Source organism: Rhinopithecus roxellana, chromosome 8, assembly GCF_007565055.1.
Source record: "Rhinopithecus roxellana isolate Shanxi Qingling chromosome 8, ASM756505v1, whole genome shotgun sequence".
NCBI lineage: Eukaryota > Metazoa > Chordata > Mammalia > Primates > Cercopithecidae > Rhinopithecus > Rhinopithecus roxellana.
This window is the reverse complement of record NC_044556.1, coordinates 121,598,937-121,612,322: the sequence shown is the minus strand read 5'-3', so window position 1 is coordinate 121,612,322 and position 13,386 is coordinate 121,598,937. Positions and strand designations below refer to the sequence as shown.

General features: G+C 44.8%; 1 protein-coding gene across 1 annotated transcript; it reads right to left on the bottom strand.

Annotated features, from left to right (window-relative positions):
- Positions 1-6,829: 6,829 nt before the first annotated feature.
- On the bottom strand, positions 6,830-12,836 carry MYOCOS (myocilin opposite strand). Its single transcript, XM_030935321.1, has 3 exons — positions 12,740-12,836; positions 9,443-9,580; positions 6,830-7,272 (listed from the first exon to the last, which is right to left on the bottom strand). Exons 2-3 carry the CDS (start codon positions 9,535-9,537, stop codon positions 7,125-7,127), a joined length of 243 nt encoding a protein of 80 aa, XP_030791181.1. The 5' UTR covers positions 9,538-9,580; positions 12,740-12,836; the 3' UTR covers positions 6,830-7,124.
- Between the last annotated feature and the right edge of the window lie 550 nt (positions 12,837-13,386).

The window sequence follows — 13,386 nt, the reverse complement described above, 5'->3', positions numbered from 1 at the left end:
CGCCTCCCAGGTTCACGCCATTCTCCTGCCTCAGCCTCCCACGTAGCTGGGACTACAGGTACCCGCCACCACGCCTGGCTAATTTTTTTTTTTTTTTTGTATTTATTAGTAGAGATGAGGTTTCACCGTATTAGCCGGGATGGTCTTGATCTCCTGACCTCGTGATCCGCCCGCCTCTGCCTCCCAAAGTGCTGGGATTACAGGTGTGAGCCACCACACCTGGCCCTTCCACTTCAGTTTTTATCAGTCATCATGAGCATGAATTTTATAAGCCACAACCTCAGGTGGAGAAATCTTATAGCATTGTTTTGTTCTTCCAACTCTTAAAACTGCAGTAAAATATAACAAAATGTACCATCCCAGCCATTTATAAGGGCACAGCTCAGTGGTGTTAAACACATTCATATTATCGGTCAACTATCACAACCATCCATCTCCAGAACATTTTTCATTTTGTAGAACTGAAACTCTACACCCAGTAATAAGTCCATTATCCTCCCAGCCCTTATAGCAATATTATTTTCTAAATTTTTTTGTAGAGACAGGATTGCACTATGTTGCCCAGCTTGTCTCAAACTCCTGGCCTGAAGTAATCCTCCCACCTCGGCCTCCAAAGTGCTGGGATTACAGGCATGAGCCACCACACCTGGCTGCATTATGTTTTAATGACAAACTTAATTTCCCTTTTCAGTTGCCATCGTACCTAATGGTAGAACACTTCATTTGCCATTTCAGCTTGGATTCCACCACATCAGGGTGTTGTCAACCAGTTCAGGCTTTTCGTCTCCCCACATCTTTGAGGTGGCATCTATGCTTGAGACAAGTGAGGGTGAGGGCACACTGGCACTCAGGGGGAAGGACCCAGGCAGAGTGTCTCACACCTGATTGTAGCCATCAGACAGATTCCAGCTTTGCTGCTGGCATCCACATCTCTGTATCCAGTTCCAGATTTGGTGTCCTCTGAGTTCCAATGGCCAGACCTATGAGGCAGCTTTTTTTTTTTTTTTTTTTTTGAGGAGTCTCACTCTGTCACCCAGGCTGGAGTGCCGTGGTGCTATCTCGGCTGACTGCAACCTCCACCTCCGGGATCCAGTTGATTCTCCTGCCTCAGCCTCCCATGTAGCTGGGATTACAGGCATGTGCCACCATGCCTAACGAATCTTTGTAGTTTTGGTAGAGACAGGGGTTTCACCTTGTTGACCGGGCTGGTCTCAAACTCCTGACCTCAAGTAATCTGTTTGTCTCAGCATCCCAAAGTGCTGGGATTACAGGCATGAGCCACCGCACCAGGCCTGGCTTTTCTTTTCCCCTGGGAGTTTATTCTCATTAAGGTTACACATGCCATGAATGAGGAGGGAGATGATGAGATCTCAAAATGCCTCTCCACTGGTGTATTAGTATACTTGAACCCCCATAACAAATACCACCAACAGGGTGGCTTTGTGAACCCTGAATAGCTGAGACAAGTCTCAGTTAATTTAGAAAGTTTATTTTGCCAAGGTTGAGGGCACCATGAGCCTCAGGAGAGATCCTGATGACATGTAGCCAAGGTGGTTGGGGCACAGCTTGGTTTTATACATTTTAGGGAGACATGAGACACCAATCAATATAAGATGTACATTGGTTCTGTCCAAAAGGTGGGGCAACTCAAGTAGGGAGGGGGCTTCCAGGTCACGGGTAGGTGAGAGACAAACAGTTGCATTTTTCTGAGTTTCTGATTAGCCTCTCCAAAAGAGACAATCAGATATGCATTTATCTCAGTGAGCAGAGGGGTGACTTTGAATAGAATGGGAGGCAGGTTTACCCTAAGTAGTTTTCAGCTTGACTTTTCACTTTAGCTTAGTGATTTTGGGACCCCAAGATTTACTTTCCTTTCATAGCTTAAACAACAGAAATTAATTTTCTCACAATTTTGGAGGCTGGAAGTCAAAGATCAAGTTGTCAGCAGGGTTGGTTTCTTCCGAGGCCTCTCTCCTTGGCTTATAGATGACTGGCTGTTCTCTACATCTTCACATTATCTTCCCTCTGTACATGTACAATCTCTTTTCACCCTAATGACCTAAGCTTAGCTTAATCACCTCTTTGAAGGCCCTATCTCCAAAGACAGCTACATTCTAAAGTATTAGGATTAGGGCCATGTACTGTGGCTCATTCCTGTAGTCCCAGCATTTTGGGGGGCCAAGGCGGGAGGATCACTTGAGGTTAGGGGTTCAAGAGCAGCCTGGCAACATAGTGAAACCCTGTCTCTACTAAAAATATAAAAATTAGCCAAGTGTGGTAGTGCACACCTGTAATCCCAGCTACTTGAGAGGCTGAGGCAGGAGAATTGCTTGAACCTGGGAGGCGAAGCCTGCAGTGAGCAGAGATCATGTCACCACACTCCAGCCTGAGCAACAGAGCAAGTCCCTGTCTAAAAAAAACTAAAAGTTAAAAATAAAGTGTTAGGATTAGGACTTTCAGATATGAATTTGGGGTGGGGACACCATTCAGCCCAGAACATCTGGGTGTCAACCACTCTCCCCCACTGACAGCAGACTCTTAAAAACTGAAAAGTCCAGAAATCAGAATGCATGAGCTCATTGATCCTACTAAGCACCTCTACCTGCCAGGTGTTTGAATGAAAAGTGGAAGGTGGAAAGACACTGAGATGAGCCAATCCTGTTTGCACAGCCCTTCCCATGGCTCCTGTTCTTTCTCTCCATAACCTACTGAATCAGGCTTTGGGAGGGAAGAAGAGGGTGGAGGAAGAAGAAACAGGAAGAGGAAAGAAAAGGAAGAAAAACTTTTTCTTCATGAAGCTTCCAGAATGTTAGACTCCTCTTCCATTTTTGACTGTTCCTTCTTTGTTTCTTTTGCTGGTTCCTCCTTTTAACCCCAACTTTTTTTTTTTTTTTTTTTTTTTTTTTTTTTTTTTGATATTAAGTCTTGCTCTTGTTGCCTAGGCTGGAGTGCAATGGTGTGATCTCGACCCACTGCAACCTCTGCCTCCCAGGTTCAACCGATTCTCCTGCCTCAGCTTCCCGAGTAGCTGGGATTACAGGCACCTGCCACCTTGCCCAGCTAATTTTTGTATTTTTAGTAGAGACGGGGGTTTCACCATGTTGGTCAGGCTAGTCTTGAACTCCTGACCTCAGGCAGTCTACCCACCTCAGCCTCCCAAAGTGCTGGGATTACAGGTTAGCTCCCTCTCAAGATTGAAGCTTCCCAGGGCTCAGTTTAGGGTCTCTTCTTATCTACTCATTCCTTTGGGCATTTCATCTAATATCAGGGCTTTAAATTCCAACTCACATATGCTAACGAACCTCATGTTTATGTCTCCAGCCTAGTGATGACTCCTGAACTCCAGATTCACATATCACCTGCCCCCTTGGCATCTCCATTTAGATGTCTGTTAGGCATGTCAAACTAGCACATATTGAACAACTGACCTTCTCCTCTTTCCTCATCAGAGACATCAAATCTGCTGGTTTTATTATTTTATTTTTATTTTTTTTTTTTGAGACATAGTCTCACTCTATCACCCAGGCTGGAGGGCAGTGGCAAATTATAGCTCACTGTATCCTCAAACTCCTGGGCTCAAGCAAGAAGCAGCTTGAGCCTCCCAAGTAGGTGGGACCGCAGGTTTGAGCCACTGTGCTTGGCCTTTTTTTTTTTTTTTTTTTTTTTTTTTTGTAGAGACAGGGTCTCCCTATGTTGACGAGGCTGGTCTCAAACTCCTGGCCTCAAGCAATCCTCCTGCCTCAGCCTCCACAAGCATGAACCATTGCACCCAGGTAAATCTGCTCTTCTTGTGGCTGAGGAAATTCCATCACTCTAGTTGCTTGGGCCAAAAATCTTGGAGTTATCCTTTACCCACCTCTCTCTCATATCCCTGATCCACTCTACTCAAGCTTCCTTGCTCTCCTTGAATGCACCAGGCACACTTCTACCTTTGAACCTTTGCACTAGCTCTTCCCTCTGTCCCAAATGTCCACACACCTAACTTCATCACTGGCTTCAAGTCTTTGTTCAAATGCCACCTTCCTAAAGAGGCCCTACAGACCAGGAGTCAAAGGAGAACATTTTGGAGCTTTAAAATTTGACAACCCTGCTGGATTTCAGGCTCGCATGGACCCTATAACCCCTTTGTTTTGGCCAGTTTCTCTTATTTTGAATGGCCATTTTTGGTTTTTCAATCCAAGTCTCTGATATGATATGCATATATATTTACCAAATACCTGTACCCTCCTGTATCCAGGAAGTAACTAGCTTGCTTTTGATTTTACAGGCTCATAGGTGGAAGGGACTTGCCTTGTCTCAGATGAGACTTTGGACCATGGACTTTTGGGTTAATGCTGAAATGAGTTAAGACTTTGGAGGACTGCTGGGAAGGCATTATTAGTGTGAAATGTGAGGACATTAGATTTTGAGGGGCCAGAGACAGAACGATACTGTGTCGTCACCCAAATCTCAACTTAAATTATATTCCCTTAATTCCTACATACTGTGGGAGGAACCTGGTGAGAGATAATCTGAATCATGGGGACAGTTTCCCTTTACACTGTTCTCGAGCAGTGAATAAGTGTCTCAGGATCTGATGGTTTTATTAGGGGTTTCTGCTTTTGCATCTTCCTCATTTTCTCTTGCCACCATGTAAGAGGTGCCTTTTGCCCTCCACCATGATTCTGAGGGGAGGCCTGTAAGTCCAATTAAACCTCTTATTCTTCCTACTCTCGGGTATGCCTTTATCAGTGGCATTACAATGGACTCATACACCTACCCAGACCACACTGTTTAACACTACAACCAACCTGCACTTCTAATCTCCCTTACCCTGTTTCACTGCTTTAACACATCTTTTCCATTATACTTATCACCTCCTGATGTATAATTCACTATTTCTTCATTGTGTATTTGTCTTGTTTTTGAGAGACGGTCTCACTCTGTTACCCAGGCTGAAGTGCAGTGGCATAATCTCAGCTTATTGCAACCTCCACCTCCCAGGCTCAAGTGATCCTTGCACTTCAGTCTCCCAAGTAGCTGGGACTACAGGAGCCCGCCACCATGCCCAGCTAAATTATTTTTGTATGTTTTTATAGATATGAGGTTGCTACATTGTCCAGGCTGGTCTCAAACTCCTGAGCTGAAGCGATCTGCCCACCTTGACCTCCCAAAGTACTGGGACTAGAGATGTGAGCCACTGCACCTGGCCTTATATTGTATATGTTTTTTTGTTAGTCTTTCCCCATTGGAATATAAACTCCATGGGGTAGGGATTGTTTTGTACAGTGATATATCCCTAGAACAGTGCCGTGCTCACATAGTAGGTACTCAATATTCGAACAAATGAACAGAGAGAACATCCTAGAATGTGTTCAGAAACCAAATGGAAATAAAGCACAAGAATTAGTCTTTCCCAGCCTGACCTCTCTTTGAATATATTGCTAACTGGCTGTGTGTCCTCGGACATGTTTAACCTCTGCCCCATCACTGTTTAATAGAACTTTTTTTTTTTTTTTTGAGACAGTCTCACCCTGTTGCCTAGGCTGAAGCACAGGATGCAATCTCAGTTCACCACAACCTCCACCTCCCGAGTTCAAGTGATTCTCCTGCCTCAGCCTCCCAAGTAGCTAGGATTACAAGCGTACACCACCACACCCAGCTAATTTTTGTATTTTTAGTGGAGACAGGGTTTCACCATGTTGGCCAGCCTGGTCTCAAACTCCTGACCTCAGGTGATCCACCCACCTCTGCCTCCCAGAGTGCTGGGATTACAGGGGTGAACCACCACACCCAGCCACATAGAACTCTCTTTAATGGCAGTCACATTCTATATCTGCAACATCCCATGGGTATGTTGTGCAGCCAGGGTAGCCACTGGCTGCACAAAGCTACTAAGCACTTGAAATGTGACTAGATTGACTGAAGAGCTGAATTTATTTTATTTTATTTTAATGAATTTAAATTGAAGTAGTCACAAGTGGCTGGTGGTCATCCTATTGGACAGTGCAGGCCAGTTTCCTCACCAGACTGAGGAGAGGGAGATGTGTATGTCCAGCATCCAGCTGGCAATGACACTCAGTGCAGGCTCCTTCCCTGCCCCACACTGCTGAAGGCCACAGGTAAGAAACCTGACTTCCACACCAACGGCACAGTCCACTACTATGGGGGTAGAAGAACTGGAGCACTTTTTGTTTTTAAAGAAGGCACGTTGGTTTTATTAAATGCATGGGGTCGGGGGAGATCACAGAGTGATTACCCGAACTCCACAATGGGGTACAGAAGTTTTGACTCCCTTTCTCACAGGGGAGTCAGAGCACATGTATAAGCGCAGGCCTGGAGAGAGAACACCTGCAAGGACTCTAGGAAGAAGCAGACGAAATAAAGGATGACACGTGGGGATATTTTTTATATGTATATGTATGCCAGAATTATCACATTTTTGATGCCATCAAACAGTTTTGAAGAGCCCTGGAAGTCCTTAGAGGTGCACTGGGGCCTGTCAAGGAGCATGGAGAGGACTCAAGCAATAGACTTCTTCCCAACAGAACCACTCTACACTTGGCTGCTTTTCAGGGTAGAGTTTTCTGTTACAGAGTTTGAAAATCACTTCAAATCTCCCGGAAGCAAACTTTAAAAACACTGTCAATAAACGTGAAACTCAACCACCGTAGCCCCAGCACATGGCACGGGAATGCAGCTCCAAAATACAGGACCACACAACTGTAGTGTCTCAGGTTGTGTTTTGAAAATCCAGCTACCTCAGGCTTCCCAGGACCTAAGATCTTTAAATTCTGGACTTCAAAGGCCTAGACTTTTCACTGATTCAGATTTAGTAATAAACAGCCAGGCCTGATAATTGTTTATTAGGTTGAATACAACTGACTACAGCAACAGTTCTATAGCATAACAGAAATGAAAGATCAAAATATATGCATATCATTTCAGAGACTTGGATTGAAAAACCAAAAATGGCTAAGTATATTAGCAAGGGTAAACCATGCTCTGTGGTGGTTCTAGGTGATGAAGAAAAATAGGAAAGAACAAAGATCTTCAAGAGTCTTCTAAGACAAACCTCAAGAATGCCACTGAAACTGTTTTCTGGAGTTCTGTGTAAGAATTCACTTCAAAACAAGTTTCACATCTTAGGAGACTGTGGGATCCTCAGCTGGAGAAGGAGGTGGGGCAGGAGGTACTGTGAGGTGGGTCCTGCGAGGGGGAGGGGTTTGTTCCAAATCCAAGTGGAAGAGCATCTCCTTAGCTTCATCACTTTTCTGGGTAATTATCTCTTTTCTAGGAAGAAAGGCACATTGAATGCCATTTGAATAAAGATAGGGTTTTAAATAAGCACAGAGAAAGAGAATAGACTGGGCATGGTGGTTCATGCAGATATAGATAATCCCAGCACTTTGGGAGGTTGAAGTAGAAGGATCACTTGAGCCCAGGAGTTCAAGACCAGCCTGGACAACATAGGCAGACCCCCTCTCCACAAGAAAATAAAAATTAGCCAGGTATGGTAGCATGTACCTGTGGTCCCAGCTACTCGGGATGCTGAGGTGGGAGGATTGCTTGAGCCCAGGAGATCGAGGATACAGTGAGCTGTGATTGTACCATTGCACTTTAGCCTGGGTGACAGAGTGAGACCTTGTCTCAAAACAACAAAAAAGAAGGAACAAAAGAAATACCCCAGATGCCAGCATCTAAAGAGAGTAGTTAACATTTTAGAGGACATCCTTCCAAGCTCCTCCACCCACACTCACCTTGCAGAAATGAGATCTACTTTACGAACACTTTGTCAGTCAGCTGTCCTCAGAGTGAGCTCAGCTGTCCCCATTGGTGCCATGGAACCAACAAAGTCGGAGTCTGCACCCTCACTCCTCCACCCCCATCCTCCAAGGGTCTCTTAGGATTAGAGCAGGAGTTCTTCTCATCAATTAGCTTTCTCCATCCCCTACTGGCCACTGTACATTTCACCCTGGGACAGGCTATGTCTAAATCTTTCATTTGCATTCCAGCTATTCGTAGGGCCAGTCCAGTCTCAGGTTCACTTCACAGCTCCCTTTGGCCTAACTTGTCCCCATCCCCAGGCTGCGAGGTTCACCTCCCCTTCTGCTGGAGTATACCAGGGTCTTCCCATCCTCCTCAGGGCTGGGCAAACCTTGCCTTCAAGCACATAGGACTAGGCTGTCAAGCTTTTACAGGTTCAGATTTAACTGTTCCCTGAACATTTACTATGTTCCAGGAACTAGAAATTACCTAGAAAGTAACCACATGTAGAATCTCAGTCCCCACATTAAATCTTTCAGCTGAGCAAGCTGAGACAGAAGGTGATTTACCCAGATCATGTGACCAGTAGAAGGCAGAACTGGAATGCAAATTTAAATTTTAATCTGGGCACAAGTTCACTGCTGCCATCTCCCAATCAAAGCTGATCCCTAATGTTGCTGAAAGGATGTGGGATTATAGGAAAGGAATTGTTTGGTGGCTAGGACAGGCCATCAAATTATGCCATCTCGTTCTTGGATGGACATTAGAGCGCAGGGACCACACTTCCTGCAGACAATGCCCACTCTCACGGTCTAAACCCGTGGTGTCAAACTGGCCGTGCACCACTATCAACAAGGAGTTAACATTCCCATGTATGGTAACTAAGAAATGGTACCTAATTCGTATTCATTTGTTAGTATCTTACATCCTAGTAATTTCTAAGGTCAAAGGGCATTGTAAACATTAGATGGAAGTCTGTATTTTCTATTTCAAATCAATAATTTTGATTTTTTTGACCAACTTCTTAACAGATTTAGTAAGATTATTATTTTTAATCTCATAATGTACCCAACAAAGAGCTCAAGCTAGAGGTGTCAGCTTGGGCCAGGCACAGTGGCTCTCGTCTGTAATCCCAGCATTTTGGGAGGCCGAGGCAGGTGGACCACTTGAGCCCAGGAATTTGAGACCAGCCTGGGCAACATGGCAAAACCCTGTTTCTATTAAAAATACAAAAAATTAACCAGATATTGTGTCACATGGCTGGTGGGAGGCTGAAGTAGGAGGATTGCTTAAGCCCCAGGAGGTTGAGGCTGAGGCTACAGTGAGCTGTGATTGCACCACTGAACTCCAGCCCAGGTGACAGAGCAAGACCCTGTCTCGAAAAAACAAAACAAAACAAAGTGATCCCCACTCCCCACCCTCTATCAAGAGCCACCAATGTGAAGTTTATCCCACCACCACCCACGCAGTGAACATACACAAATGGGTGTCATCACCCCTTGAAGGGCCATGTGAGAAAAGTCTGTTTTCCACAATGGATGACAAGGCAGTTTCCTCTTCTGTGAAATGTGTCTTGCAGCAGCATTAAATACATTTAAATAAACCAGTGCCAGCTACAGTTTCAGGCACTTGCTGGGGCTCAGTGTTATGCGCCATCCCAACCCCACAAGCGATCCAGAGGAAAGATTTTGGGTACCTCGTGGTCATGGTGACTCGGCGCCTGGTTACCTCGGAGGTCAAGTCCTTGTAGGGGAGATTAATGCCGTTGTCTGCAGAGCGTTTCTGAGCCATGGCCTTGCACTCAGGGGATTTGAGGAATTTAAAGTTACTGCACCTGTGAGTGTAAAACACACATGCTGGCAACCATGCTTCAGGGTTCAGGAATGCTCCAGCTAGGTCCAGCATGACACAGAACATTCACTGCCTTACTCTCAGTGGGTCTTCCGGACAGCCTGGCCTTCATCCTCCTTCCCCCCAGGTCAAGAGGCAGATATTTCCTCGAATACCTATTATGAGGAGTGGGTGGCTAAGAGTAAAATCCTTGTTGGTTGTTTATATATAACAAATGTGATTATTCCAATCGTGCAATGGGCAGCTCTCATTACCCCCAGATAACACCGAGGAAATGGAGGCACAGAGAGGTGAACTGAATCTCCCCAGGTTGCACAGCAGCCCTGTCTCATGCTGGTTCCCCTCTAATGGCGCTATTCCAGAGGAGCCCTTTCCTCACAGGGCTGCTTGGCCTCACTGACACGTGCAGAGCTTTCTTCCTGGAACACTTACCTTCTAAAAAACAGGAAAGGGACATAAACAAGGCTGCAGCTGGGAGCCAAGCAACTTGTCCAGATATGCACATGGCATAGAGACTGGAGGGTTGATTTTGATAACAGAGATAGTGGCCACCCATTTACTGTCAGCCACCTTGGGATGTCCTTTTACTTTGTTCCCCTCCTCCTTTTTTTCTTTTTTGTTTGTTTGTTTGTTTTTGAGGCAGGGTCTGGCTCTGTCATCAAGGCTGGAGTGTATCGGAGCCATCTCGGTTCACTGCAGCCTCCGCCTCCCAAGTAGCTGAGACTACAGGTGCATGCCACCATGCCCAGCTAATTTTTGTATTTTTTGTAGAGATGGGTTTCATCATGTTGCTCAGGTTGGTATCAAACTCCTGAGATCAAGAAATCTGCCCTCCTTAACCTTCCAAAGTGCTGGGATTACAGGTGTGAGCCACCATGCCTGACCCTTTTACTTCATCTTATTTGATAACCACAGTAACCCCACATGTAAGTATTATGATCCTCATTCAACAAATGGGGAAACTGAGCAGTAGAGAAATTAGGTAGCTTTTCAGGAGTCACAGAGCTGGAATTAGAACCTAGGTCTGTCTGACTTCAAAGACTATAGTCTCTCCACTACAGAGCCAAGTCATCTCCCAATAAACAGAAGATGAATTAGAATAATTCCCATTCCTAGACACCAGGTCACACTCAACATGGTGACTCTGCCATTCTAGAGTATAGATTGCAACAGCCGGAGCTCACCAGCTTGATCTTTTGGCTGAAAAGGTTTGTTCTTATAAGGATGCCCAACTTACCTTTTAATCCCAGGTCAGCTTAACATATAACCGCTTTTACGCATCAACTCATGGATTTGCTAAGAAATGTCCTTATGACATACTCTGTACCCACATACCAGCTACTTTACCACTTTGGAAAGAGAAAAGGTGAAAAAAGGACCACCAACGTCAACTTCCTCCCCTCGAGTCTTTTATCCTCCTGTAATCAGTCTCTCGGAGGAACTTGGGTTAATAAGATTGATTTGCAACCTTAGAAAGCAGCAGCTGAAACAAATTACCCCTGGAGCCATGTCCTTGAGAAATCACCACAGATGTCACAGGGAGAGGATGGGTCTTGGGGGCAGAGCAGGGGAAGAGATTTCTGCCATGTGAGCAGTGGGGAAGCACTGTCTTAGACGCTGGTAAACACAACATTGTGACCTAGTCTCTTTATCGGCTACTTTTTAAAAAGCTAATTCACGTACGCCCCTCCTCCCAGCGCCATCAGTCATCACTGATCCCACCTCTTCCTGATAATTGACAGCACTTCTGCCATGCTGGCAGGTGTTTCAGCTCTGAAATTAAAGGAGTTGTTTGTGCCACTCCCACTTTTGATCTGAGTGATCTCGGGCAAGTAATTTAACCTCTAGAAGCCTTGGTTTTCTTATTTGTAAAAGAGGACTAATACTATCTTCTAGGGCAGTTGTGAGGGTTGAGAAAATATTTGCAAAAAGTTCCTAATTTTGCCTTTCTTGCATTTTTTTTACTTTTAAAAATGTATTATTACTATTATAATTATTGAGACAGGGTCTCACCCTGTCACCCAGGCTGAAGTGCAGTGGTGAGATCATAGCATAGATCCCATCAGGCTGAGGTGGGAGGATCATTTGAGGCCAAGAGTTCAAGGCTGCAGTCGATTTCTTTACAACGATAATAAAACCACAATAGAAGAAATTTGCTATTTGGGAAGATAAGATGTAATGAAGCTGGGATTAAAAACAAGATTGACACAAGGTCTATATATACATAGATAGATACAGGTATTTCCCTTTGTCAACGAAGAGAGTCAAACTCTGTAAAACATTTGAAGAGATTCTGAGCCAAATGTGAGTGGCCAGGACCTGTGACACAGCCCTCAGGAGGTCCAGAGAACACATGCCCAAGGTGATCAGGGCGCAGCTTGGTTTTACACATTTTAGAGAGGCAGGAGACATCAATTAAATACATTTAAGAAATACATTGGTTTGGTCCAGAAACGCAGGACAACTCAAAGCGGGGGGGCTTCTAGGCTATAGGTGAATTTAAAAATCTTCTCTTTTTACAATTGGTTGAGTTTTCTGAAGACCTGGGATTGATGGAAAGAGAATGTTCAGGTTAAGATAAAAGATGGTAGAGGCCAAGGTTCTTTCAAAGTCTTACAGTGACTGACCTTAGAGACAATAGATGACAAATGTTTCCTATTTAGATCTCAGTTAATCTCTTTAGGATTGGGAGGGTCTGGAAGAAAAAGATCTAGCTATGTTAATAGAGATTCTTTACAGATGCAAATTTGCCCCCACAAAGAATGGCTTTGCATGACCATTTCAAAATATGGTGAAGAAACATGTTTGGGGGTAAAATATTTTGATTTTCTTTCTTGTCTCATAATGTTATGCCAGAGTCAGGTTGGAGAGTTTAAGTCACAATTACTGTTAAATAAAACCCATCTGAAGAGAATTTATGATTTGCAGGGCATGATGCCCCACACTCCTTACACAGGAATTTGGGCAAAATAAAAATCAGAGTTTAGTCCTCACCTTCATATAATGGAATGAAGGTAAGCCCTGTCCCCTGTATTAGTCAGGATTCTCTAGAGGGAAAGAGCTAATAGGAGATAGACAGATAGATAGATTTTATATAGATTTTATATATATATAAAGGGGTGTTTATTAAGTATTAACTCACAAGATCACAAGGTCCCACAAGCTGTCTGCAAGCTGAGGAGTAAGAAATGCCAGTCCGAGTCCCAAAACTGAAGAACTTGGAGTCTAATGTTGGAAGGCAGGAAGCATCCAGCACAGGAGAAACATGTAGGCTGGGGGTTAGGCCAGTCTCACCTTTTCACGTTTTTCTACCTGCTTATATTCTAGCTGGCAGCTGCGTAGACTGTGCCCACCCAGATGAAGAGTGGGTCTGCCTTTCCCAGCCCACTGACTCAAACGTTTTTTGTTTTTTTTGTTTGTTTTGTTTTGTTTTTGAGACGGAGCCCAGCTCTGTCGCCCAGGCTGGAGTGCAGTGGCGCAATCTCGGCTCACTGCAACCTCTGCCTCCCAGGTTGAAGCAATTATCCTGTGTCAGTCTCCCCAGTAGCTGGGACTACAGGCCCACACCACCACGCCCAGCTAATTTTTGTATTTTTAGTAGAGACGGGGTTTCACCGCGTCACCATATTGGTCAGGTGGTCTCGAATTCCTGACAGGCGATCCTCCCACCTCGGCCTCCCAAAGTGCTGGGATTACAGGCGTGAGCTACCACGCCTGGCCCTGACTCAAATGTTAATCTCCTTTGGCAACACCCTCACAGACATACCCAGGATCAATGCTTTGTATCCT

Coding starts and splice junctions, on each gene's coding strand:
- MYOCOS (XM_030935321.1), bottom strand. CDS start 9,537: ATGGCTCAGAAACGCTCTGCAGACAACGGCATTAATCTCCCCTACAAG. Junction 7,273..9,442: donor CGAGTCACCATGACCACGAG/GTACCCAAAATC, acceptor CTTTCTTCCTAG/AAAAGAGATAATTACCCAGA.